The sequence below is a fragment of the Rhea pennata genome, chromosome 10, assembly GCF_028389875.1.
Source record: "Rhea pennata isolate bPtePen1 chromosome 10, bPtePen1.pri, whole genome shotgun sequence".
NCBI classification, from domain to species: Eukaryota; Metazoa; Chordata; class Aves; order Rheiformes; family Rheidae; genus Rhea; species Rhea pennata.
Genome location: NC_084672.1, coordinates 16,502,669 through 16,529,891, shown reverse-complemented (window position 1 = coordinate 16,529,891; position 27,223 = coordinate 16,502,669). Strand labels below are relative to the sequence as shown.

Genomic DNA, 27,223 nt, shown 5'->3' with positions numbered 1-27,223 from the left:
GTCGCTCTAAAATGGCCGCCGCCGCCTCGTCTCCCGTGGCCGCGGGGGCTCCCGCGGTGCCTGCCGCCCCGGCGGCGGTGGCGGCGCCCCCCACCGAGAGCAAGAAGATCACCGACCTGCGGGTCATCGATCTCAAGTCGGAACTGAAGCGGCGCAATCTGGACATCACCGGGGTGAAGACGGTGCTCATCTCCCGGCTCAAGCAGGTGAGAGGCCAGCGCAGGCCGCGGCGGCCCGGCCCGTTCGGGCCCGGCCCGGCCCGCCGCGACGCGCCCGCCGCGGGCCTGGCGCGGCCCGGGGCTGCGGGCTGCCCGGCTCCGGGGGCGGGGCCCCCGCGGCCCCGCCGGGCGCCCCGGTGCGGGGGGCGGGACCTCTCCTCGCCCCGCTGCCGCCGCCCGGGCTGGCGGAGGGGCCGCCGCGCCGCGGGCAGCCCCGGGCCGCGGTTGCCGTGCCCGCGGCGGCGGCGGGCGGCACGCCCCTCTCCGCGCCGGGGAGCGGAGCGGCCGCCATCCCGGCTGGCACAGGCCGGGCCGCTGCCGCGCTCGCCCCGCGGCCGCCAGCCTGCCTCCCCGGGCGCCGCAGCTCGCCCGGGGCTAGCTGCTGCAACAGGGCGTCTGTGGGGGTGCTGTTTTTTTCTTTCCTCCTTCCCCTCATGTTTTTTGGCCTGTCCTTAATGTCATCGTGGATGTCTTAGTGGCCTTCTAGTGTTATGTTTCCAAAGAGAAATGTGCTGATCTCTGATATGCTGTCCTTTGAAAATGTCATTTTAATAGATTAAACTGCTTTCTTTTGTATATCCTTGCCCTTCCCTGTTTTTAAGTGAAGGGTTTAACCTGAGTTGTTTTGTGTAATACTCCCGTAGAAAGAATTAATATTTTGGCTGTTTGACGTCTGCTGAAGTCAAGTTCTTTGGTTTCCAGTTACACTTTTTTTTTTGTCTTGTTTAGGCCATAGAAGAAGAAGGAGGCGATCCAGACAATATTGAAATAACTGTTTCGGCTGACACACCCACCAAGAAACCAACTAAAGGCAAAGGTTAAAACCTACTGATAAAGATTAGAGCTTTAAACAGATTTTTCTTGCGTATATCACCTCAAAGTAAGAATGTTGAACTGTCGTCTGCAACTTGGATGCAGTTGTGACTTTACTGATTATGACTTATGTAATGCATGGCACCTTTCCTTTCTTATTTGCCTTCAGTCACAATATTTATCTCTGAAGCCCCTTTGCTTTCCCTCTGCCATCAACATCCTTCTCACCTACTTATTTCCTTTTTCTGCAAACTTCTGTGTTCATCTCACAGTGTCACATATCCCACACCTCCAGTGATATGTGGATATATTGAGAAAAATGGGCCTTTAGTGAGCTTTGTGATATGTAGTGATACTGGATATAAATTGAAAAAATGGAGGATTAGGTGATATGTTACAAGATAGTGAGTCTACAGCCTGTAGGTCCTGGAGACTGTGCTGTGTGTGATGAGTCTGCGTAGGTGATCTCTGAGATTCTTGGAATATACAGTGTAACAGGGATTCTGAATGTGGAGCATAAAATGGATGCCCAGCTCTAGTGCTGGAATTGGATAAGCATTGTGTCTTTGTGACCAAGAGTATCTAGGGAACAGTAGAGGGAGAATTAAGAGGTTATTAAACTACGAGAAGGACCTGGACCCGTGTTAGTGATGAGCCCATGGTGATGCATGATGGGGGGCGCTGTCTGAATATTGTATTGTGTGGGTTCATTAATGTACTTCTTACTGAAGCAAGACAGGATTTATAAATAAGGATTTGCTGCATGGGTTCTGAAGGCTCCCTGTGAAATAAAATGTCTAGTTAAGAGATTTCTTAGTTTTTCTGTTGTGAAAAATTATCGTTTAGATTCTAAACTGATCTGGTTGATAGTGATTACATTTTATTTTCTTGTGCATAAGTATTTAAGTAATGATTTGTGAGTTTTGGAGGTGTTTTGTTCTAGGAGCATCCATAATCCATCAACTAATGCTGTGAGAGGAAATTTCTGGTTAATGCATATCGTTCTTTATTGAGCATAGTTCTAGGCATGTATATACATGTGCTATAGATAACCTGTTTTGGGAATGATCAAACTTATATCACTGTCACTTGTATTAAGCTAAGCTTTATGATGGACGTGATTAATCACGCTTCGGTCTAGTGCTGCAAGTAGGAAGTTTAACAATAAAATGACATCTGTATAGAAAGTTTGAATAACTTAACTCATCTGTGTTTTTAACATACTAGAGAAATAAAAAGGAAATAGGCTAATAATATGGTTTCACATTCTTCTGTGAAATTACTTTATTCCCTATTCTGCAAAGGTAGCTAGTGCTTAAGAAAATCGTACAGAAGCTAACTAAGGAAACACTTCTACAATTTGTAATGTAGAGACTTAAATGGTTATTTTTTTTTCTGCTGTGATGAATGTCTCTCCTTTCTTCTGTTGCTTTTCATCTTCCTGTTTTCCAAGCTAATATTGTGATGATGTTCTTGTATTGGCCTCTGATGAATTACTGCCTGAATAGTTCTACTATTTTGCTTCCACAAAGATGGTCTGTATACCAGTGATGTTGCTGCCTCAGGCAAGGCTTCAGTAGCTGCTCACTACCACCTCTTCTGTGGATGTAAACTGTAAGGCTTACGTATGACACGTACGTTCTTGGTACCTGTCAAAGCAAAGTATGACCCTCCTGAGCTTCTTTCTTGCTCGATTTGCAAGCTCAAGAGTTTCTCGTTACTTTTTGGATTATGAAAGTCTTATAAACAGATTTTGTGCCAAAAATATGAGAAGCTTCTGCTGTGATAATCTTCAAGTGAGGAACAAGAAAAACTCACTCATTTGTCTAGGGAAAATTTCTTTGGATCTTATTAGTCTACTTTTTTCAGCATCTTTAAGCTGAAAGGAAAGGTGTTCTATTAATGTTATATAGGTAATTATTCCATTACGTATTAACTGCTGATTTTGGTGTCGTCATTTTTCCCCCACCCACTGTGCACCAGGCCCCTTCCTGCTGAAGTATGTTACTAATAACTAGAAAATTTTCCTCACAACTGGGAAATCTATCGCTTGAAAAACTCATTCCCTAACTTGGCACTGAGAAACTTTTGAAGGCAGGTGGGAGGTGCATACTCATCAGCTTCAGTAGGACTGAATTTTCTCTTAAAATTAACTAGTTTGATCTCAATTGTTGCATGTGCACACTCTTCACTGTGAGTATTGTCTGCACACTCGGTAAGCGAGGCAACAAACTGTTCCAGGCCTTCTGCTAATGCTTGCTTTCTTCCCCTAAATAGCTTCAGACTAATATTAATAGCTCTTTATTTGGATTGTTTTACTGCTGCCCAGTGGTAAAATGAAAGGTGCCACTGCTCAGTCCTATATAGTCCTATATATATTTTTTTTACCATGTATTGCTATTCGAAGGAAGGTACGAATAGCAGACGTTTGTTGGAGTTATGAAGAAAGCAGAGCCCTAGAAAGGCTAGAGAGTGGGAGTAATGGATAAGCCTCTTTGCAGCAGCCAGAGAGACAAATGGGGCGGAGGAAGGAGGTTTTCCTTCCAAAGGAAGCATCAGCTCTATCAGACAGCCGTTGTTTTTAGGCTTGAATGTCTCTTGTAGCTGTTCTGCTGTGACTCCTAGGTCTATGGCAAAGTTAAGTAGCTGATTCCCCAGTGCCATCTTTCCTAAAAGTTTAGTCTGGAGTATTGATGCAGGCTGAATGGAGAGGAATAGTGGAGGGAGGGTGCTTTATTTGTCTTTCCTCTTGTTTTGTGTTTTTTGATGCTGACGAAATGGTGGAGAACAGGAATAGGAAAGAGGCTGTAACAGTGGAACTTAATTTTATAGAACAGAATTTTGTAATGTCTTGATAAATGAGATTACTGCCGATCCAGTTAGTGCAGCATTTTTACTGCGACAAGCTTTTGACTGTGATAATACAAAACCAACTTGCTATATACTGGAGAAGAACATCAGTTCTATCTTTCAGGATAGAAAAATAAAGTCTTTGACAAACAGATTTAAGTGCAGACTTTGCTACTGAGGTGCTGTTTCGAAAGAGGAAAAAAGTTCTGCAGCATGAGATGCTGTATGAAAAATGAGGCTTAGTTCACTTTACTGACTAGCCCAAAATTTAGATGAAACAAATGGAGCTATGTGTATCCACTCATCAGGAAAGTGTGCAATCATCATGTTAGTCAAAATCTTAAGAGTTTTTACCAGAATAGAGTTTAAATAGCCAGGATGAAGAAGAATTGCAGAACATGTAGCTAGAAGAGTTACGGAGGTGAGATCAGCTAAAATTTAAAAGCTTAAATGTGCTTTATGTAAACAAATACCAAGTGCTAAATCAGATCAACTTTAACAACTTCAGCTGTGCTTCCACACCCTTGTTTTCAGTAGCTATGGACTAATTTCTCCTTTTGTAAAAAGATGACAGTATTCGAAAAAAACTATTCAAGCCTGGATATTCAGTTTCTTATTCAGGTATCTAGAGGAAGTTGCTTTACTGCTAATAAGAACTCCTTTAAAAATAATAAAAAAAATCTCTGATATGAACATTTGTTTGAATTCTTGCAACCAAAAATATTGTAGCATTTTTATTGATGCGTCGTAACTCGGTGATTGAAAGTAATTTTTCTGCTAAGTTTTGGAGCTAGTGCAAATGAAAAAAAGCACTTTAGACTAAACAATTTTAATTTCAAAATGTTAATGTAAGCGAAGATGCTAATGTGCTACTTTTCAAGGTTAGTTGACACCTGTCTGCAAGGCTAGTTAAACACCTGTTGCTTCCTGTCTTAAGTACCCCTCTGGTTTCTGACTCTGTTTCAATTTGATGATACTGTCATCAATTTGATGATACTGTTTTTTTTTAGATCAAATGCTTACAACTGGCAGTGGCTGATTTATACTGTTAAGCTTGTTTGATTTAGTGAAAACCATAAATAACTTGTACAATACTAGCCTTTAAAAGGAAAAAATGAGCAGGGGAAATCTGTCATTAGGTCATCTGTCTTCCAGAAATATTAAAATTGTTTTGTTCAACAAGCTATTCGCCTTTTCTTTCCCTATTTGGGTAGTTAACATCTGTTAATATAGTTCTGTGAGCTGACTTCTGAAATACTGTGCTGTGCAGCAGCAAGCTTGCCTCAAAGTAGATATTTTTCTGCTCAGTGAATCATCACTGGGATAAGATAAGGGATTCTAAACTGTATTGAAAATAGGTGTCTTGTATCAGCGTTGCTAATGGAACATAATCTGTGTGCTAATACTCGTATCTTGATTTTTAATCTTGAATAACCTGAATTTTCATTTTATTTCTATTTCTAAATAAACACCTTTAGAATTTCAAATTAATTTTCCTCCTGAGTATCTCTGCTCTTGTGGACCTGATCATTGTCTTTTTTTTCCTTAAGAAAGAAGGTAGCTTCTTTGAACTTATTGGCTGGTTCTGTTGGCCATCTTTGTACTTTCTGAATGAAATTGTAAAGATTAAAAAGGTGACCTCTCCCTGCTCACTTTGGGAGGCTTCCACTTGAAGACAATACTACTACGGCTTCAGCTAATTAGGATTGTTAATGTTGCTCACAATTCAGTTTAGCTTGTTAATTTATTTTGATTTCTAGGTATCTGATCAGTGGTATTTAACCACTCTAGATATCCCTGCAAACTTGTAGCTATTTCTCTCAATGTTAAACAAACAATTGAGACCCTGCTTTTTCTTGGGTGCTTTACTCAAGGTAGAGTATGTCATAAGGAAGTAATAAATGCAGTTTTTCTCTTTTGAGGGAAGATGTGTGTTATAAAGAGAATGTTCCTTTAAAGTAGATTTGCTTCTTGTGTATTAATAAGCAGATGATGTATAGAAAAGGATCTTTCTTTGGAGAAGGGAGTTTTTGAACTAAAAGAAGTTAATACCTGCATTCAGTTTTGTTCTGCTTATTAGAAATGTGAGAGATCGTAAGTTGCAATCAACATTTGAAAAATGATTTTCAGACTTATGCTTGGAAACGCCTTGTACAGGTGGTTTCAATACTAAAAGGTTTATTTTGTCATTTGAATTATGATATATAATGCCTTACTGAAGTGAGATCTAAATGGTATGCAACAAACTGTAGGTAAGGCTTTCATGTGCCCTCAGATAACTTGTTAGGAAGAATTAATCTTGCCAAATACTTCCCAAATAATTTCATTCAAATAGATGTGAGTGATATCGCTAATAAGCTGCATTAGAAAGTATTACGAATGTTTAATCATATGTTTGCAAGTAACGGTAAATGTTGTGAACAATTCAGTGACTCTAGAGACGATCCAAATTTGCCAAATGCATTCCTTCTAAAAACCTTAAGTGATTAACAGTAGAATAATTGCAAAAGCTGTAGAAAGCTTAAATATTCTTCTAAACTTATGGTACCATTTAAGAAGATGACAATGTGAACAGAAAATTTACTCTTGTTAATGTCACTCAGACAAATGGTACTGTTCAAGTTGCAGCAGCAGACCTCTTAACTAAATAAAAATATGAAGACAGTTTGTTCCATCACAAAAAATTTCTTTTCCTTCTTTTTTCTTCTGCGCCATATTTTTGATCAGCCTTTAGCATGTGGCACAACAGGACCTTCTTTGGAGTTTTAGCAGTAATATCAGATAAGTTGCAGTCACTAACTCTTCTAAAACTTGGTGATGAATGTGTCACTCGTACAGATTTGGTTAAGATTTATATAAAAATGTGCTTTTCTATAATTCTGTATACTCTATCTGAATGCATAGGACTGTGAACGAGTAGAACAAACTTATGCTACCTTAAGGCTTGTAAATGCTTACAAATGCTAAACCTGCATGTTGTTAAAACTAACATTTTAAATATGCTCCTAATTGTCTGCTTATTTCTAAAGAGGAGACTCATTCTCTATGTAAATAGTATGTTGCAATTTCACAGTGCATAGCGATTGACATTGCCAGCAAGGTGGTTGAGTATGGCTTAGGAAGGAGTGCCACCATTCCAAAGTAAATTGATCTCTATGTTAGCGCAGGCCTTCAGATTTGTAGTGAGAGGTGTTTATACCTCTGACATTTCAATAGCCACTGGATGGGTAATCTTTACATAAGAAATTCTATCATGTGTTGACGACTTGTATGACTTGAGACCTGCTGTGCCTGTTGTCTGCAGAAGGTCCAGCTGTTCTGACAGGAATTGTTAACATGCCTTTTAATCCCAGTTATTTTCTTCTAAGTGATGCTGTTTTTTGGATAGGCTCACAACTACTATCAGTTGTTGTGAACTGACTTATGTGGAGAGAGAAGCCAGATGTGCCTTTCAGTGTCCCACTGTGGATGACTATCAATACGGGAAGGTTCTGAATTTTTGTAGATGCATTTTTTTGCAAACTTACTGCCGTTACAAACCTATACCAACAGCTTGACACTATCTGCATTGGAACCTTGAAGCACCACTTTTGAAAAGGGTAACTTGTACCAGATCAGAGTAACCTGAAACACTGAACTGCCTCTCTATGGCTTGAAGCTGGGAACTGTGGGTCATTATTTAGGTCTTCTGTGTCCTTGAATACTACTGGTACTTGGAGTAAACTGTGGACTTCTGATGCAAAGAAAAGTAGACTGAAGGGGGAAAAAAAAGTGGAAAAGACGTCCTTTTGTCTAGCTTATGGCAGCAGCAAACAAAAAAATGTGGAGATCTTCATTTTTAAGAGGCATAACTTCCTCTTGGTGAGGACACATTAAAATTTATTTCTCTAAGTGTCATTGCAGAATGATAGGACTAACTTGAGGCAATCTTCCTGCCACCCACCGCTGGTTTTCTTCTAAAACCTGGGTTCTATATTTCCTCAGGCAAAATGAGTTAAGTTAAGCAGCTTCCAGGATGTTATGTGCTAAATAGTTGCTAAAGATGTCTAGCATCTACTGTTCTTATATTTGCCTGCATCTATCTATGCTTAACTGGATATCAGATGCAGGAATAGCTTACACTTTAAGATTTAACAAACTAGAGCTGAAATATGAAAGAAGCAAATATGTGTAGAAATCCTTGCTCTATCTCATTGCTTTTTGTTTAAATATATACATAACATATGTGTGGCTATAGATTGTATTACAGAAGGCCAAAACCAGTGTTAATCCAAAATCTGTGTTTCTTTTGCTTTCAGATATCAAATATGATGCACATTTAAAAACTGTCCTTCCCAGTTGTAAATTCACACCTTTTTGAGGAAAGATAGCATGCCTGAGTACACCCATGCTGCTGTTTTTGACACAAACAGTCTCTTTCTTTGTCTTGTAGTAGGCTATGAAGTAGGCTTTGAAATGCAAATCAGAACTTTGTTTATGAAGCTGTTTGTGTACAAAAATCAATTCCTGACAAAATTGACTATTCCAAGTGGCAGAAACATGTGCTTATTGTATCAAACTTTGGCCTACATTTTCCACATCTATTCCTTTAGAATATCTATAGAATTTGTTTAGTCATTCTTTAGGGGATGAAGTTCTGGGTGAAGAAGTAATATCAAAAAATAAAGCATTGAACGTTATCATGGATGCCATTTCATTTGTATCTTGTATTGATACTGAATTCCAACAGAAGGTGGTCAGTAAAGCTGCTCCTAGCAGAATTGCTTTTGTACTTCAGCTCCTGAAAATGTTCTCATAGGTTAATCTTGAATAGAGTATTTCAGAGATACAGAATACTATAAAAATGATGCATCTATGTCAAGATAGATCTAGCATTCTTCAGTCTTGTTTTTGTAGATGGTTAAGGATGTGCAATGGATTCCAAAGGGAATTCTGTGTAGTCATCTCCACTGAACCATCTTCATTAGAAAAAAATGTGTATACCATTGGAAGAACAAGCATTCTATGTAACATGGTGTTAGTAAACTAAAGAATAGCTACAAAAGCTGAGTGCTTGGCTTGACCTTATTCTTCTGCTGATGATTCCTTCTACTGCTGAGAAGCATTGGAAGGGGTGGCTTGGAGAGGCTGTGGAATCTGAATACTCATAGATACTCAGAAACACAGCTGAATGAGGGGCTGAGCAATCTGCTCGTATTTGGAAGTCAGCTTTGCTTCTGAGCATGAGGCTGACCAGATGACCTTCAGAGGTCCCTTTCAACCTTTATGAAGTCATAAAGTATAATTTAACTCCCTAATTGTAGAAATGGAGAATGCTTTAATGCTTTTACAGATTTCATTATTGTTTAAAGTAGAAGGGTTAATAAAAATTACTAACTTGAAAGTAGCTGCTGTTTTATGAAACAGAATTGATATCAGTTGTTCATAACCACTGGCTTGATGTTTTTTCCCCTCACCTTAAAAAATTCTGGGTTTTGGGAGGGTTATATCATAGTGCAATTTATCTAAACTAATGCCCAGTGTGTGATCAGTATTAGAAAGGTCTGTTTTATGTAGCAGCTCTAATCGTTAGCATGTTCTGTTTTAGGTAAGAAGCAGGAAGCTGATGAATTAACTGGTGATGCATCAGTTGAAGAAGATTCCTTTGTCAAGGTAATAAAATTCTATATTTTTTGAGAAATGCAGAATACTACAGTTTCCAAGCAAAAGCAAACATGAACTGAAAAGCTGCATTTTAGATAACTTCCATGGAAACTTTGGAGGATTTTTTTTCCTCTGTGTTCATATCTGTCATGCCTAAAGCTTGACATGTAGGAGACTTTTGTTTTGATTCTTAACCCAGAAGTTAACTAGAGAACACGTATGTGGAATTTCTGTAAGTGACTTCACTCTAGGATTATAAATTAAGTATTGAGATTATGGCTGTGATACAGTATTTAGCAGAAACAGTGATTATTTCAGAATCCAGCTAATACCCTTAGTTATGCCAGGTATTTGTTTTTCACATTAAAAGGAAAGTGAATTAGAGACTCAAGATGCAAGTGATCAAGATGGAAATGATGAGTTAAAGGACTTTGAAGAATCTGTTGAAGATGAGAATTTGAATTCTAAAGAACTGCCATCTGCAGAAAAAAAAAGATATGACTTGGAGCCAGCAGAGACAACAGAAGATGCAGAAAAGGATTCTGAAAGTCAGGTACCTTGCTATATTTTTACGTGCCTTTTTTACCACCAAAATGTACATTTTGCTGAGTGTTTCTGCATTACTAGGTGGTCAGAACTAGTGGTGGTTTTTTTTGGTTGGTTGGTTTGTTTGTCTTGCTCAGTTATGTCCAAAAGATAGGGTGGTACTCTTTTGTTCTTCTTGACCTCTATCTGAATATTTCTGAAACAAACATGGCATTAGTTAGTAAAATTCTAGCATGATCCCCCTGTCTGCATAACCGAGTTTCTAAGTGGTGCTTTTCCCTGGTGCTGGTAGTGGGGTACATAATTGGAACACTGAACTGAAAAATGCAAGTCAGGAGACTGCCCACTGATGTTCACCTTACTGAGTGTGTATCTGTTAAACTAAAATGTTTTCCCAAGTTAACTGTGTGTCTTGACACTGTATTTTATAAGTGTCTTGCAAATAGCTTGTTGGACAAGTCCTTTTATGTTTTCATAGGAAAATGAAGGTCAAGACATAGAAGATTACGCTTTTGCAACTGTCCACGTAAGTTCCAAATCAGTTTTGTTAAGCAGATTCTCATATCACAGTTGATTCAGAAAAGATCACTTTAGACTGGCTTTTTGTTGCAGCATGCATCTTAGAGTCGGATGATTTCAGTACAGGTAAACAATATGGGAAGCTTTTTTTTTTTTTCTTTTCTTTTTTTTTTTTTTAATATATATATATATATGTAGTGTGGATAATTGTTGAAGAAGATAGCCTATTTGAGTGCAATGCCCTTCAACAGTTGGGAGTATTCAGTGCATAGAGTTAACAAGGAATGTCTTTTAAGCTCTCCTAAACATCTCAGAAGGCTGTGCCAAATGCTTTCTAACATAGTATAAACAGCTTTTATGTCTAGCAATTCTGTTTTGAACTTCAAAATAGGCTTTTGAAGTGATTCTTTTTTTAATACTAACATTTCAAACATCTTAAAAATTTCATTCTAATTTCCAGGATATGGAACTGATGTCTGAAAAGTGACATCTCATGCAGCATGTTTTGTTTATTAAAGTTAATGATAACTATATAAGTAAATACTTGTTAAAGTAAGTATATTTCACTTTGAAATACTAAATGGAGGAAGCTTATCTAGTTTCTAATTTCTCTCCTAGGCTTTCAAAGCATTTCACTGAAAGTACTAGTCACCAATGTGACTTCCGTTTGGAAGACTTTAGCAAGATGTGGGACAGTTTGGAAATGTCCTGCTGTCTTCAGGGTGAGAGGGAAGTGGCATTTTGCAACTAATTGCAAACTGCAAAAGTGTTGAGGATAGATACCATTGAAGTTTGGTACGAACTCCCAGTGATTTTAGAAGGTGTATGGGCTTGGTTACTATTTGATTGGTTTTTGGAAACAGTTTTCAGTTCAGTTCATTAATTTGCCTTGACTAGAAATTCTATAGAAAATATGAGCTGTTGTACCTAAGTAGGAGATGCTTAGTCTTGACTTCCTTCTCTTGCAGGATGGTGAAGATGAAGAAAATGAGAAAGGTATGTTTGAAGTTTAATAGAGTTTAGAGGTCTTTAGTCTGGTAGACCAGGAACTTTCTCTTGTAGTATTCAGTCTCTTTACTAATACTAGGCTTGTCTCCAGTACTAAGTATCAGTTGTCTCCCTATTAAGCTGAGTGTCGGGAATCCTTGCAGTCGATGGATTATTTCACTCTCAAGAGTTAAGTTATCTTACTCTTAAGAGCTGATTATAGTACTTATCAGTTACTGTGGTGGATGCATAATAATGGTCAAAGTATTTTTTTTTTTTTAACTAAATAAAGCATAGTATTCAAGGACTCTGACTTTAATATACGGTAAGTCTTGATGCAGAAACTTCCAACTTGCACTGCAGTAACTGATGTTTAACTAAGTAAAATGGTACACCCTTACATGGAACTTGAGCATCCACCAAATGTATGGACCATCATACACTTGACTTACTGTCACTTGTAAATACCAGTTGCATATAAAATGGTAAAGCAAGTGTTTGGAAACGTGTGGAGTAGCTACCTTTTTTTAAAAGCTGTGCTCGTTAGTGAAACTATGGAAGGAATATAATGCATTTGGTCAAACAGACTTTCTGGACAGAAGTCTTAAGGATTCTACCTGTTGTGGACTAGAAAGGACATGGAACACCATCACTTTACACATAAGGATGGAATAAACACACTACTGAAGTTACAGGATAAAACTACAGACCCCTTCTTTACGAGGGACCCTACGGCTGAAGCATCTCTTCTGTGCAAATCTGAGAGCACCGTTGGAGATGCCAATGTGGGACTGAGAATGGGAAATCCATACAGTGGATGAAGACAGAACCGTTTGTCTACGAACTCTGGATTAAAGCTCGCTCTTCTGTTTTCTGCAGCAGCCTTGTAGAACTAACTTGACTGACAAACAACTGGAGAAAGGAAAAGCCCAAAGAGGACACAAATGTGGAAGACTGACTGAAATTCTCCAAGACTGTACCTCTTTTGGATTTGCGAAGGTTAGAAGTTATAAGACTAGGAAGATTCAAACAGATTAAGTCAAACTGTGAGCATCTGAAGCAACTATTTCCTTATGGATGGATAAGTCCTATACTGGAAAACGGATACTTCCTCTGAAGAACGGGTATCTACAAGACGGAACCATGTTCTGACTCCTAATGTTTTGGTATTTGTCTCTAGAAAATGTGTTTTGCCATGAAGAATAAGTGATCCTGGGTAAAGGATTTATATATGTGTTAATACACCTTGTGTTTTTTCTAACCTTCCATCAGTGCTAATAACTGGCTTTGTATTTTCTAGGTCCTATTCTAGCTTATGCATATGAAATTGTTTAAACTTCTTGTTTTGCCGTATTTATTCCTGTTAAATCCTCTTAGATAAAGCAGGTTCTGGTGATGGTACACAAGAAGTATCTAAACCTCTTCCTTCAGAAGAAAGCCTAGCTGAGGCTGATCACACGGCTCATGAAGAGATGGAAGCTAACACCTCTGTGAAAGAAGCTGAGGATGATAACATATCGGTTACAATCCAGGCTGAAGATGCCATCACTCTGGATTTTGATGGTGATGACCTCCTAGAAACAGGTAAAAATGTGAAAATTACAGATTCCGAAGCAAGTAAGCCAAAAGATGGGCAGGATACCATTTCACAGAGCCTGGAGAAGGAAAGCAAGGACTATGAGATGACTGAGAACCATAAAGATGGTAAGAAGGAAGACTGCGTGAAGGGTGATCCTGTCAAGAAGGAAGCCAGAGAAAGTTCAAAGAAAGCAGAATCTGGAGACAAAGAAAAGGATACTTTGAAGAAAGGTCCCTCGTCTACTGGGGCCTCTGGTCAAGCAAAGAGGTTTGTTTTTCTATGTCAGTTCTTTACGATACTGAGTACCAGCATTCAATAAGATCACTCTACATTAAGGGGGTAGCAGCAAGAATCTTATAATTAGTATCCTATGCTCCTGCCTATAGATTTTTTTTTTGACCGCCATAAGTTACTTTTTAAAATTCAAGATCTTCGTATAGACACTATGTCCTACTGATTGCATTGTCGAATTGTCAGCATTTATTTATTTTTTTTTTTCAAATTGACAAGTTTTTTTTAAATGTCCTTGTGATGATGGTAATGAACAGCTATCAGTTCTAAGAACACAAAATGAAGTCAAGTCCCCGTCCTGAAATCTGGAGAAGATTGCCATATATCCACTGAATAGAGTTGTCAGAAAATCTAGATCTTCAGGCATCTTGGGGAAAATCAGTGCAAGAATTCATAAGGGAATCATTTGTTCAAATATAACCCAGTCTAGCCCTTTTTATTTTTATTTTGGAAATGTTAACTTTGTGTATTAGTATTAGCAGTATAAAATACAATGCTTATCAAAATCTGTGTTTTCAATTGTCTTCTGATTTAATTTGCTTCTCTAGCTCTACTAAGGAGTCTAAAGAAAGCAAGACAACGTCAAAGGATGATAAAGGTAACTATTAATTAGGGTAGTGTGTTGTCACGAACCAAATGATTTCCTATTTGAAAACTTTCTTGCTGCATACTGAAATGGCTTATATAGTTGATTTCATCTAGCTGTAGCAAATTATGCTTGAGGTACAGTAGTTGCTAACTATGGCTTTTTTCCCCCCGATCCTAGATTCTTCATAAGATCAAAAATATTTATTCTAAGCACTAAATGAAAATATATTTTCCTATTTCAAAACATATTCTACTTCTGAATCCTAGATCTTTGTTTTGATGAGAAGATGTAAATTTCAGATATGCCTTCTGTATAACATCCACAAAGGGTTCTATTTAAGTTACAAAACAAGCAAAAATCACTTTAAAACTACCTAAACAACACTACTGAAGTTTGCTTGTCTTGTTTTTAATTCTAAGTCATCCTTAAATAAAATGAACTCTCAGCTAAGTAGCTATACCAGCTAAGATGCTGGTTAGCAGGATTACACTAGTAGTTGTTTAATGGGTTAGAATCAGAGTTATTGGTTTGTCTTGGAATTTATCTTTTAGTATAAAATCTAGTGTTATGACAAAAAAATTTACAGAATGCCATTTAAGAGCACGTTAACATCACCAGTTACACTGATGCTTCAGAGCTGAACAAGTGCATTCTTTAAGTTCATGAATTTCCTTATTTTGCCTGTCTATTAGCTTTCTGCCAAAACACCTTCATTACAGAGTCTCTTAAATGTCACTAATGGATGAGTGGAGCTTTAGCTGATAAGTCAAATTTTATGACAAATTTAAATTAGTCTTCTGTAAATGCATGTCTATTCATGACAGTTACATGCTTATACTGAAATTATGATAAGGCAAGTTCATGTTAATGTTACAGGTAGCATGTAAGATTATAATAAATGCGTAACTAGTAAAGGGTGTCTTAAAATACATATGCAAAGCCAGTTTGGTCTGTTTATTGTTTATAACTCACTGTTTAGTGATATTATAAGTATATTAGTTTCCCGTCATAATCTAGGATTATCAAGATGATCCTAGTTGAAGATGATGGAGGGTTTTTGTTGTCTTTTGCTCCTAGTCCATCAGGTTAGGTTTAGCTCAGTTGGTTAGAATGTGGTGCTAGTAATGCCAAGTTCGTGGGTTCGATCCCCATACGGGCCACTTGTTTAGGGGTAGGGCTAGATGATCTCCAGAAGTCCCTTCCAACCTTACCAATTCTGTGACACACTGAAGAAGGAAATTGATTCTTCTTCCCAAGGTGGTTTAATTACCATTTAAAATCTTAGCCACCACCAGATTTTCCACCTCTTAAGTTGGAGCTCCAGTACTGGTCTTACCTGTATTACTGGCTGCATTTTAACATGCTCTAAAGCAGTTCATACATTTGGTAATGTGCAATCACAGCTGAACTAAATAATACAAGGCTAAAAGATCAGGATCATGATTACGCTAGTGCTTTGAATTTTTAGTCCTATATTGTTGCTAAAGTGGCTAATACATGATTTATTCATTTATTTTTAAGGTAGGCAGTGTTTTTCCTGCTTCTCCTTAGCATGTGTGAAATCATTTTTGGTGTACTGCATCCAGTTCTAGTAGCAGTATTTTTAAAAAGCTGCCCTGCATGGAGGGCATACACTTCAAGGAGCTGCAGAAATCAGACACATTCTGGAGGGTAGGAAAAATAAATTGTACTGAGAATTAATTAAATCTCTTCTATTTACCTTTCAGTTATCTCTTTAGTAATGTGAATAGTATAAAGACAAATGTTGGGTACTAGAAAGACTTCTTTGGATGGAATTCTTGATAAGAACCAGAAGGTGAAGCTAAATGTAAATACACAAATGAGGGGAAAAGCATGCTTTTAATAGAGGATCTAGGATTTTCTCGCTGTTTTTTTTTGGTTATGAGTTAGCCAAGCTGTTGGTTTCAATACATGGGTAAATGAATGAAAGCTTATGGCATGTATATACTTTGTGTGTGTATATATATATATATATGTATGTATGTATATAGTGTGCATATGTATGTGTGTGTATATATATATACATATATATGTATATATATATACACACACACATATGCACACTATATACATCTATACACACACATACACACTATATACATACATATATACACACACAAAGTATACACACACACACACACACACACACACAAGTCTTATCAAGAAAGGTAGTGGGATAAACAGTTACTGAAAGGTAATGGGATAAACGGTTACCCCAAGGGAACAGGTTAAGCTACTCTTCAGCAAAAGTTCAGTTGTGCATTCACTGTAGTGCTATCTTTTTAATTTTTGGCTGTTTTGTAAAACTTGTTTCAGGAAGTGCAAGCAGTGTTAGTGGTAGCAGTGGAAGTTCAACTAGAAACCTGTGGGTTAGCGGACTCTCTTCCAACACAAAAGCTGCCGACTTGAAAAATCTCTTTGGCAAATATGGCAAGGTATTTTATGTGGTGTGATACCATCTACATGTTGTGTATTTTTCTGCCCCTTCTCTATTCAAATACGGAAACTGAGTAATGCTTCATTTAAATACAAGTCTGTGAATGAAATGTCTAACCAATATAATGTGAAAATCCAATATTTTCAGCACATAAGAGTGTATGCTTACAGAAAGAACCATAAACATTTTTTTCTTAACAGAAGTAGAGTTTCTTGAGGTAAGACAGACTTAAAAGTAATGTCAGTATTGTGATTGTTCAGAACTGGATTTAAGTTTAAAAATTATATATATATTTAAATTAAATAACAATGGTTATGTACTTATATGGCAGCTGCGTTGAACCATGAGTTTAAGATACTGTGCCAACAGTGGTATAAACAGTCTTTTCAGCACTTGCTGCATTGGGAGATTTTGCAAAATGTGTTTGGAGAATTTCTGAATGGGAAAAATAGGCAAAAATGTGACTGTTAATGCCTGTTCTTTTAGAGACTTTTTTTTCCTTTCTGACTTAATGAATTTTGTTACAGGCTAATTAAGTGGTTTTCCTGGATTTTCATTTGATTTAACATCTGCATTCCGTAGAACATTGCAGAGTTCATAGAAGCTAAGCATTATTTTGAAAAGTTTTTAGTCCTCGTTTTGTCAAACAAGTTATTGATAACTGTGAATTCATAGTGTTGTTTAAACTTGTGCTCTTATGACTTTTTTACATCTTAAAAACCGATTAGAACCTTAGGACTGTGAATATTAACCATCTCTACTGATTGTTGGATATATGATTAGTCCAATGAATTTAGAAGATAATTTTATTTACTGACTTCACAGGGGTTGAAACCTGAGAGTATATTTGCTAGCACTTTCAGTTCTTTGGCTGTTTTTACTGTAAAAATGCTTGGTACACATATTTACTTTGATTTTTTAAATAAATTCAGGAAATATATAATTAATAAATGAATGTATCATTGCATACTATTAAAGAGATGGAATTGTTGCATTGGAGCACAATTAAATCAAGAAACTTTGCTCTGGTAGTTATGAAGTTCTAACAAGCAGCAGGGACACATGCTTAATGTTTTCCTGAGAAACAAGTGTCAAAGAGCTGTTTGCTGATGTTACTTAATTGACACACGTTTGCTGTTGGTCTTTGAAGAATTGACCTCCTTAATGAATTACTGCATAATACTGCTTATACCTTCTTCCTGTCACTAATTGGCAGCTGCTGACTCTTTTAATTTTGAGTAGAGGTGATGGGGTGTCCATCCATCAAATTCTATGTCACTGGTATTTCTGTAAATGAATTCTTGTGATAAGTATGAAAGAAGCATTTTAAGTAATGTGCATTAGATTGTGACTGGTGAAAACAGGAAAGAAACATTAATCTTCTGTGGTATGGTAGCTGGGATAAAATTTTCAAAAAGCTGCAACCTCCTGTACAGCTATATGCTTTTGAAAACTTAGAGTATCACTTTTCCTTGTCGTCTTGGGGTTTTTTGTTCGTTTGATACTAGGATAAAAACATTGGAATATCATTTCTTCCTTACCAGAAATGTCTCTCTAAGAGCTTAAATTTAACCTCTTTATATAGGTACTTGGTGCAAAGGTGGTCACAAATGCACGAAGCCCAGGGGCAAAGTGTTACGGCATAGTAACAATGTCTTCTAGTACAGAAGTGGCTAGATGTATAGCACATCTTCACCGAACAGAGCTGCATGGACAGCAGATTTCTGTTGAGAAAGTAAGTTTAATAAAGTGAAAATTTGTCACAAAATAAGCCACCTTCTGCAAGAATATATATTAAGCTAATTTGCTTTTGGGAAAAATACAGGTGAAAGGTGATCCCTCCAAAAAGGAGTTGAAGAAAGAAAGTGATGAGAAATCTAGTTCGAGTAGAAACATGGGAGATAAGAAGACTGCATCAAGTGATAAAACCAGCAAGTAAGAACTTTTGTGTATCTACTAAAGTTGGAAAATTATTTAGGTTGAATCTTCCTCACTGTATTTGTGTATTTCTCTCTTAACAAGAACTCCATCAACCAAAAAAGAAGAAAAGAAATCTGAGAAATCTGAAAAAAAAGAAAGTAAAGAAGCCAAGAAAACAGAAGGTAAAGATGAGAAGAGTGATAATGGATCAAGTGGCCCTAATCAAGAATCCACTAAAAAAACTGAAGAAAAGAAAAGAATAAGTATGCAATATAGCAGTGTTTCCTCCTGTTGAATCTGTGTGTCTGGCTTGGTTTTGAGGCATGTTTTTGCTCTTGCAGCAAATAAGATAACTAAAACACTTTTTTTAATTCCAGCTATGTTATTACTTTACTTTAAAACTGTTGTAAAAGCTTCTGTATTTTGTATTATTACTTAACTACACAGACATGTGCTAACATGCTTCTCCTACGAGTAACACTTCAGTTTAAAAATTCAGGAATTTCATCAAGGAAAATCTGTAATAGGCAACTGGGGACTTGTGTTTTTTTTAAACCCTCTCTCTTTTTCCCCCCCTCCCCACTAGGTGGTAAAAGCCCAGGTCAGGTTGTAGTTCTCGACCAAACAAAAGGAGACCAAGGCCACACTAGGACGGTTAGAAGGGGAAGGTTTGATAAAGTAAGTATCTATAGATTTGATACAATCCTTATCTGATTTCATGCTACCTTAGAGTTGATACCTGCAGTGAAAAGTCAATAAATTATTGCAAATTGTTAAGCTTAGATAGATCTGAAGCTTTGTATGCTTTGGGATAGCTAAGTAGTTAATGATACATGAACATAGCATCCAGAAATCTCCCTAAATGAATGAGGCTTCTGAAATAACCATTGTAATCTCTATCTATAGCCACAGATATTGAGGAACAAAGAGCGTATTATTCAAGATAAAGTGAAATTCAGGGAATACAGGGGTAGAAAAGATATCTTGCCTTTTGAAAAGATGAAGGAGCAGAGACTGCGAGAACACATGGTTCGATTGGAAAGAATACGACGAGCTGTTGAACTCCGAAGGTAGTAATTCAACTTTTTGTTAAAGGCTATTTTAAACATTAACTGATCAGATACTGTATTTAGAAATTTAATTAGAATGCATTCTGTCAAGCCTTACTTGGATGTTTACCTAATGGTATCTTCAAATAACTGACTGCAAAATTTTTGTTTAACCTTTTAATAGACATATGTGTATACACATGGCTTAGTCTTTGTAAGAGGGGAGTGTACCTCATAACTATTTTGTATGCTAGCTTTTGTTTTGAAGAAAATTAGAAGTTGACGGGTAGTTAAAAAATACAAAGTTTGTGATCTTTACAAAGAACTACTGTATGTCTAAATGGCAAATCAAACATAGTACAATATTTTCTCTTTAAAGCAGTTTTAATGGAAGGATACTCTGTTCTATTCTACTCTTCTTACATGACTGAATGTTTTCAAAGGATATCTTAATACCTTGTGTCATTAGCTGGATTTCCATAAGTAAAGGAATTCCCAGCAGGCATAGAGAAAGCACCTTTTCTGCCTCTTGTATGCCTTAATATATGTGGTGGGAAGAGGAATGGAAAAAGCAAAATTAACTGTCTACAAGTATACTTAACCTGTGTAAATCAGACTTGTCTTGTTGCTTTCTGTGCAAGAATAAGAAAGCAGTAAATGTGCCTTTGTTAGCTTGAAGAAGATGAGCTGAAATAGCAAGTATGTTTAAGATCGAAGTCATGGTTTTTTTGCTAGGCTGGCTATAGTTGTCATTATCTGCATCACAACACACCAATATGGATCCAACATAAAATATATTTAAAACAATGATATGCTTTTTTTCTAGTATCTCTTGTCTGGCTAAGTGGTTGTGTGGAACATGCTAAGGACATTTTGGCTATTTGGGGCTAAAAGCAGTAGAATTTTGATATAATGGCTGCTGCCAGTAGCCTCTTCTGAAATAATTTCTCTTCCTGGAGTAGTATTAGTTTTGGATGAGAAGGAATTTTTTAGTTAAGGGTCTGCTGTAAATCACAGTACTGCCCCTCTTTTTTTTTCAGGCGAAGAGAAATCGCTGAAAGAGAGCGTCGTGAGAGAGAACGCATACGAATAATGCATGAACGAGAAGAATGCTTGCAGAGGGAAAGAGAACGATTAGAAATTGAAAGACAAAAATTAGAGAGGGAAAGAATGGAACGAGAACGTTTGGAAAGAGAGCGTGTTCGTATCGAACAGGTATGCATGTTTTGAAATGTAGTGCGACGTCATTTTGGATTATAACCGTTGAGTACTTGCTGTGAATTTTTCTCTTCACCCGCTGACCTAGGCCTCAAATGAACCAACTGAACAATACATAGTTCACAATGTACAACAATAATAGTCCTTAATTTGTTTTTTGACTTTTAAGTAATTTGATAGCAAGCTCTTTCTGTGGTTATGCACTAGCTGTACATGTCCATCATGAATATTCACGCTGAAGCTCAGTGGGTCATATTGCCCATAAGTCTAACCTAACTGCCAGATATTACTTATAGAACAGTGTCACTGAAAACCTAATGAGGCATTTCAGGGCAATGAACATAGTGGCAGTACAAGAAGTTACTTGGAGGTAGTTCTAGCTGATAACCAGTAGCTTCTTGGTTATGTCTGGTCTTTAGAGAAGTACTTCTCGTGCTCTTCAATCTTGCATGCTATCCATGGATAGATTATATCAGATAGCCTTTAGCAGAATACTACCGTGAATTAGTTTTGTATACTTGATAATTGTTTTATAGATACTGCTAATAAAGAGACCTTGGGTTTGCTATGTTAATTCACCCTTCTCTTTTTTATGGTAGGAACGTCGAAAAGAAGCAGAGCGTATTGCTCGTGAAAGGGAGGAACTTCGTCGACAACAGCAGCAACTTCGTTATGAACAGGAAAAGAGGAATTCTTTGAAACGTCCTCGTGATGTGGATCACAGGTAATTTAATTCTCAAACTATTGTTTTGCAGCCCTTAGTAAAAAGAAACAGCTACCTTGTGTCAAACTCAAAAGTGTTTGTACCTGGAACTTTCAGTCTTTGGTGAAGAACTGAATTTCTGGTATTTATTTGCTGTTGACGTTTAGTCTATGCCAAGTAAGAAACATACCTTTATTTGCAGAGACAGCTTTGAATTAAGAGAAACAAATTCTTGCTGCACCAAGAGGGTATACTTTGCCTCAGTAGACTTGTTGAGAGAAGCTGTTCTTTTTGACTTAATGTTTGAAATTTTTAGCTTATACTTTGCGAATTCACATTTCTGGTAATTTGGTGGCTAAAAGAGTCAGTATGATGGCTGTTAATTTTTAGTGAGGCTGATGACATCTGTCATGTGCTGTTTGAGCAACATGACTTGGACTGGCTTTGATGCACTGATCTTTACATCACTGTAAGAATAGGCCTAAGCTATAAAATTGATATAGGTACCAATGGAATATAAGTGTGAGTAGTTATGGTAGATGCAGTAGCAGAATGCTAATCTTTATTCACCAGGAGGAGTAAAGACCGCTTCAGTTCCTAAGGCTGTTAATTATGTGATCTGCTATCTCACATTCATATTGTAAAGAATGTTCCTCATGAGCAAGGCTGTGATGTTTATTGTATTGTTTTTTCCTAAGAAAGCCTGTGTGTGTGTACACACATACACAATTTTTAAACTATCCAGCAGACTAAACTTTCTGTTCAGACTTTATTACAATAACTTTGTCTTTTAAATTTGCAGTTCAGATAGTTTTTTTTTTTCTTAATGACTTTTTTTTTTTTTTTTTTTTGCTGTTATTTAAAACGTAAATGCTTGCAAATGCCTTTGTTTTCCAAAGGTTAGAGGTCTGTCTTGAAAAAAGATAATTGTCTTTTAACATGAACTGTTCGTTATATATTACATTATGTTTCTGTATATTAGGCCGTCATTTGGATCTTTATAACTGACAAGGGTTCTCTCTGTTTTTGCTTAAAGGAGAGATGATCCATACTGGAATGAGAATAAGAAGATGGCTCTGGATACAGATGCACGTTTTAGTCATGGTTCAGATTACAGTCGCCAGCAGAATAGGTTTAATGATTTTGATCACAGAGAAAGGGGACGCTATCCAGAGGGTTCTTCTGTTCCATCATCCTCTTTTGACAGGTAAGTTTAAATAACAGGGTAGGTACTTGCCTGCCATCATCTCTATGGATTTCACTCTAACTATTCACCTTAAGTTCTGAGGGTCTTAATGCAGCTGTGATTTTCCTCAGGACTGTCCATTTGCGCCCTTCTCTGGAGACATTAAGTTAGCTGCCTGGTGTTATTTTTTATGACATTTTAAAAGATTTTTTTCAGATTTATTACTGTTTCACATTTATTCATAAAAAGGTTCCAATGGTTTAGGCCTGTCCTACTTGTAACTTTTCCTTAGGAAGCTAAGGTAAAAAATGTGTTAAAGAATGTAAGTGGCAGGAGTCACATTGGTTGTAGACTGTGTAACTGTGCAGTAGATACTGGGTCCAGAACCAATGTCACATATTTCCATGAAACATTTTCCATAATCAGTTATGAAATTTATACCACAGAGTTGTAGGTTCTGATCTTCTGTTTTTAGGCTGCAATGAAGTAGAATTAGTTTCAAGCTGATTTGAAATCTGGCATATTGTATGCTTTATGCTGGGGGGGGGAAGGTCATGCAATTGCTTAAATATTATACTTGCAAAATATGAAGAGATAGATCCATTAAAAGTGTTAACTTGGGTAAAAACTTGAGTTGAGCTCAAAATGACAATGGTAGAAATCAATATATTTTGATGTGGTAGGGATCCTTGAGATGCATACTACATACACGGTAGTAAACATGTAATGTAAGGACGAATAGTATTTTTGTCTTTTTACCCACGTTTATGCATATGTGCTAAAATCAGAGTAAAATACAGACTAAGCAAATAGCTTTTTTCTACTTCGAATTACTCAGGCGAGAGCGTTTTGTAAATCAAGGTGAAGCAAAAAAGACTCGCCCAACAGCACGAAGAGAAGAGCCAGGGTTTGAGAGATATCCTAAGAACTTCAGTGAGTCCAGAAGAAATGAACCACCACAGCCAAGAAGCGAACTCCGAGATACAGACAGACGGGAAGTACGAGGAGACAGAGATGAAAGAAGAACAGTGATAATTCATGACAGACCTGAAATACCACATGGTCGGCATCCAAGAGAGACTGGTTCAAATCCACCTAGGCAAACAAATTGGAAAAGTGAAGGAAGCATAAGCACAGACAAACGGGATGGCAGGTAGGTTTGCTGGACACTCAGCAAATTAATAAAGGTACTGATTCTTGCAGAAACTACTCATACTAGTAATTCCTCAAGAATTGCTGTATAAATAGAGAACAAAGCCTCTCCTGAAGAATGACAAGATTGTTTTCCAAAAAGCATTAAAGAAAACTTAGGTTGTCGTATACACTAAACCTTATCTGTAAACCTAATGCTGACTCCCAGCAGTCTATTTATGATCATGCAAAATAACATGTAATAAGGAGGCTTTTATGTGAGAACACAGATGTAAACAAATACATGCCAATTTAAAGTTTTAGAGAGCCCCTTAAGTTTTTAAATGATTTCTTTTTAAGAAGCAAACTGCAAATTGCTATGAATCTGAAAAACACAGAAAAGCGAATTTTGGAATCTGCATGTGCTGTGGTTTGGTACCAGTTCTGTTATACTGAAACAAAAATTTTGATAAAGTAATTTTTACAGAGGTGAGAGGCCAGAACGATCAGGAAGAGAAGTGTCTGGACACGTGAGAGGTGCACCTCCTGGTAGCCGTAGCAGCGCTTCTGGGTATGGAAGCAGGGAAGGAGAACGAGGCGTCATGGGAGAAAGAGGTGGTGGAGGACAAGTGAGTCATCTGTGTGTGTGTGCGCGTGCTGCAAAATGAGTTGGGCATATAGCCAGAATACTTGCTAATGATTTATGTAGTGCTTAGTTTGTTGTATGCTGTTAAGTCAGTTCTTTGTTTTAAAACATCTTTAAAACAAACAAACAAAACTCAAAATACACAGAACTCTCTTTAGCATATTTCAGGTGGATCAGAGCAATGGCTATCTGAATGAGTTTTTAATTAGGCTTTTAATTATTTGTCACCCACCCTCCTATGTTTTCAATGTTTTCAGGGTTGTAACCTTATCATGGTACTAGGTAGCCTAAACTAACCTGGTACTTCTAGTACAGTTTTTCACTGTAACCTATAAGGTGCGATATGGTGAGAAAGAATCTTCTGTATTGCTCATCTTTAAAGCCTGCAGACTAAATGCTTAGTGATACTAGCTCCTGGGTTTAAAAATAAGTAGTTTCCTCTTCTGTAGTTACACAGAACATGCTTGTCTGTGAACATATGAGATCAAGGCAGAACTGGAAGTAAAGTACAAGCTCCTGCAACTTCACCCCTTTCTACACTCACACAGTCATTACTACAAATTAGCTCCATTTTTATCTGATTATATTTTTAAAAGATTGTTGCAAGCGTGGATTAGGTGCAAATGAACTGAAATGTTAAAATGCTTGACTTTGAATAGTTACTGGAGACCTGAAAGTGCAGACTTAACGTTCTTGAAAACCTTCCTACTTTATCTACAGCATTGACTTAAAAAAAATACACTTTTCTTTATGAAAATGACTCTTTCTTTCTTTCTAGCACTATAATGAAGACAGACACGTTGTTGAACGCCATAGTCGTGAAACTGGACCAAGAAAAGAGTGGCATGGACCTAGTTCTCAAGGAAGTGGGTATCATGACACAAGGAGAATGGGAGATGGCCGTGGAGGAGGTGGCATGATGTCTCCACATACAAGGTACAAAAAATACTCCTTCCTCTCACTCCCTCACTGAACTCTCAAAGCTCTGGTTGTACTTAAGAAGTATAAGAGTCTCAGTGCAATCAACATGACTTGCTGTGGAAGGGGTTGCTGCTGCACAACATACACTTCATCCTTCCAAGCCAGTACAGGCTCTGCATTAAGTGTTTAGATCTGTTGTATTGCGAATGGCAGTATGGTTCAGCTGCACTATTCATGTACTCTATGAAGCAAGTGACTTCTTGTAAAGCCTTTTTTCTTGCATGGTTTCAAGTCTCTTTTGAGACCTCAGTTTAACAGTTCAGTGATAACAGAAGTAACAATGTTCTTACCTGCACACCAAGCTTTTAGATACTTATCACAACTTAACACTTTTTTAAAACCTTTGTTTCCAGTAACTCTTCACCAATTAATAGAGTTGTACAGATCACAGGCAATTCCATGCAGAGGGGAAGTGGCTCAGGATTTAAGCCGTTTAAAGGTGGACCTCCACGAAGATTCTAAGATCTACAACTGCTTGGTTTCAAGATAATTTATTGAAATCTCTTGTAAACTTTCTCTGATTGAAAACAGGAAATCTTGTCTGGAAATCCTGGTTAAATTTTTTTAATTTAACATGATTACTTTTCCTCTCAATTTTGGAGGCATTTTAATAGTTGCGTTGTAATTTTGGATAGTTTTTGTGTATCTTTGATAAGCATTTTCCCTGAGGCACTAGAGCTGTGTAAAACAAATTGGAGCCAAAATATTTGTTAATCCTGTATAAAAGAATAGTTTGCAGCAGTGTGCTAGTAGTTTAATTTACCAACATTAGCTCTGTGGTGTCATGCTTTAAAGTTAGCTACTTACCACAACATACACAACTATAACCTCCATTTTGAAGGTTGTCCAGGCTATTCTCTGCTTTCCAATTTGTAGAGAAATAAGATTGTTCTTGCATTACTGGGTATTATGTAACCTATTTTTGCAGAAGGTACTGTTACATTGAGTGCATTTATGTGTATTCTTGCAAATGTATTCTTTTGAAATAAACCTTCATATTCTGTATAGCTTCTAGTAAGTCTCTGAAACTTGGTCTTTGGGGAAGGAAGAGAGAATAAAACTGACATGTTGGTGTAGCAAATCAAAACAGTCTTGACAAATCCTAGTGAATAGCATGATTACTCAAAGCTCCCAAACCATTCTGTTGTAATGAAAGCATCGTCTGTCAAACTGCAGCTGTACATGTCATGACAGCTTGGTTTCTAATTGACTAAAAAAAGGGTGTTTGTCTTTCACACGTGGATGTTATTAAAATCTATGTGAGTATGCTTTTGAATTTGAATATCCCCCACGTGGGGATGTTAATGCCTTAGTAAGGATGTAAGTAATTGTACTAGCCATGGGAAAAACCCATACCACTTTAAACTAGTTTCTCTAGAGACTGCAGTTGTAGACTTGTACCTGTGTTTCTTTTCATTTGCAGGGAGAGGATTACCTTTGCTTAAAAGTTAGAAAGGTAACTAACCGAAGTGTTTGAGTACTCAGAGACTTCTAAAAATTAAGACAGTCCTTAGTCTCTCTCACATCAGCAGAGATACAGAAAAGACTTTATTGGGTGCATTTTGACTGAAGCTGCAGGCTCAGCCCGGCTGAGCGGCAGGGCTTTGTGATGGTGGTGGCATGGTGCCTGCAAGGCCATTGTGCTGGGGCGGTCTCCATGGGGCCTGTGTCCCTGCTGTGAGTGGAGCCCCTGGCATCCTCGTGCTGAGGAGAGCCGCTCCATGAGGAGCCAGCGGCTGCCCTTGGGGCCAGAGCAGCAGGTCCCCAGCAGAGGGACAAGAAGCAGCAAGCAAATGACTGCTGCCAGGCTGCGTATGGACTACTGTACAACTATCTGTACTCCCAACTATTAGTAGTTGGGAGTAGCTACTTTTGCCGCAGCTAAACTTTCCTGAA

General features: G+C 37.6%; 1 protein-coding gene across 5 annotated transcripts; it reads left to right on the top strand.

Annotated features, from left to right (window-relative positions):
* SLTM (SAFB like transcription modulator) lies at nt 1-26,334 on the top strand. Of its 5 annotated transcripts, none has more exons than XM_062583337.1 (21): nt 1-206; nt 948-1,035; nt 9,469-9,533; nt 9,895-10,077; nt 10,549-10,596; nt 11,558-11,585; nt 12,954-13,422; nt 13,995-14,044; nt 16,373-16,491; nt 18,079-18,228; nt 18,319-18,428; nt 18,516-18,595; nt 19,000-19,091; nt 19,320-19,483; nt 20,503-20,677; nt 21,280-21,404; nt 22,420-22,590; nt 23,408-23,722; nt 24,176-24,329; nt 25,125-25,282; nt 25,681-26,334. In XM_062583337.1, exons 1-21 carry the CDS (start codon nt 12-14, stop codon nt 25,787-25,789), a joined length of 3,048 nt encoding a protein of 1,015 aa, XP_062439321.1. In that variant the 5' UTR covers nt 1-11; the 3' UTR covers nt 25,790-26,334. The 5 variants fall into 5 exon arrangements, with proteins under 5 accessions (XP_062439321.1, XP_062439320.1, XP_062439319.1 ...); XM_062583336.1 differs by having other exon boundaries at nt 18,516-18,676; nt 24,188-24,329; XM_062583335.1 differs by having other exon boundaries at nt 18,516-18,676; nt 25,712-26,334.
* Nucleotides 26,335-27,223: the final 889 nt, after the last annotated feature.

What these genes read in the sequence shown, in the direction of transcription:
- SLTM (XM_062583334.1), top strand. Translation starts at nt 12, where the DNA reads ATGGCCGCCGCCGCCTCGTCTCCCGTGGCCGCGGGGGCTCCCGCGGTG. An exon ending in AAGAAGATTCCTTTGTCAAG is followed by an intron (nt 9,534 to 9,894) that starts GTAATAAAATTC and finishes TCACATTAAAAG; the next exon opens with GAAAGTGAATTAGAGACTCA. An exon ending in CCTCGTGATGTGGATCACAG is followed by an intron (nt 21,405 to 22,419) that starts GTAATTTAATTC and finishes TTTTGCTTAAAG; the next exon opens with GAGAGATGATCCATACTGGA.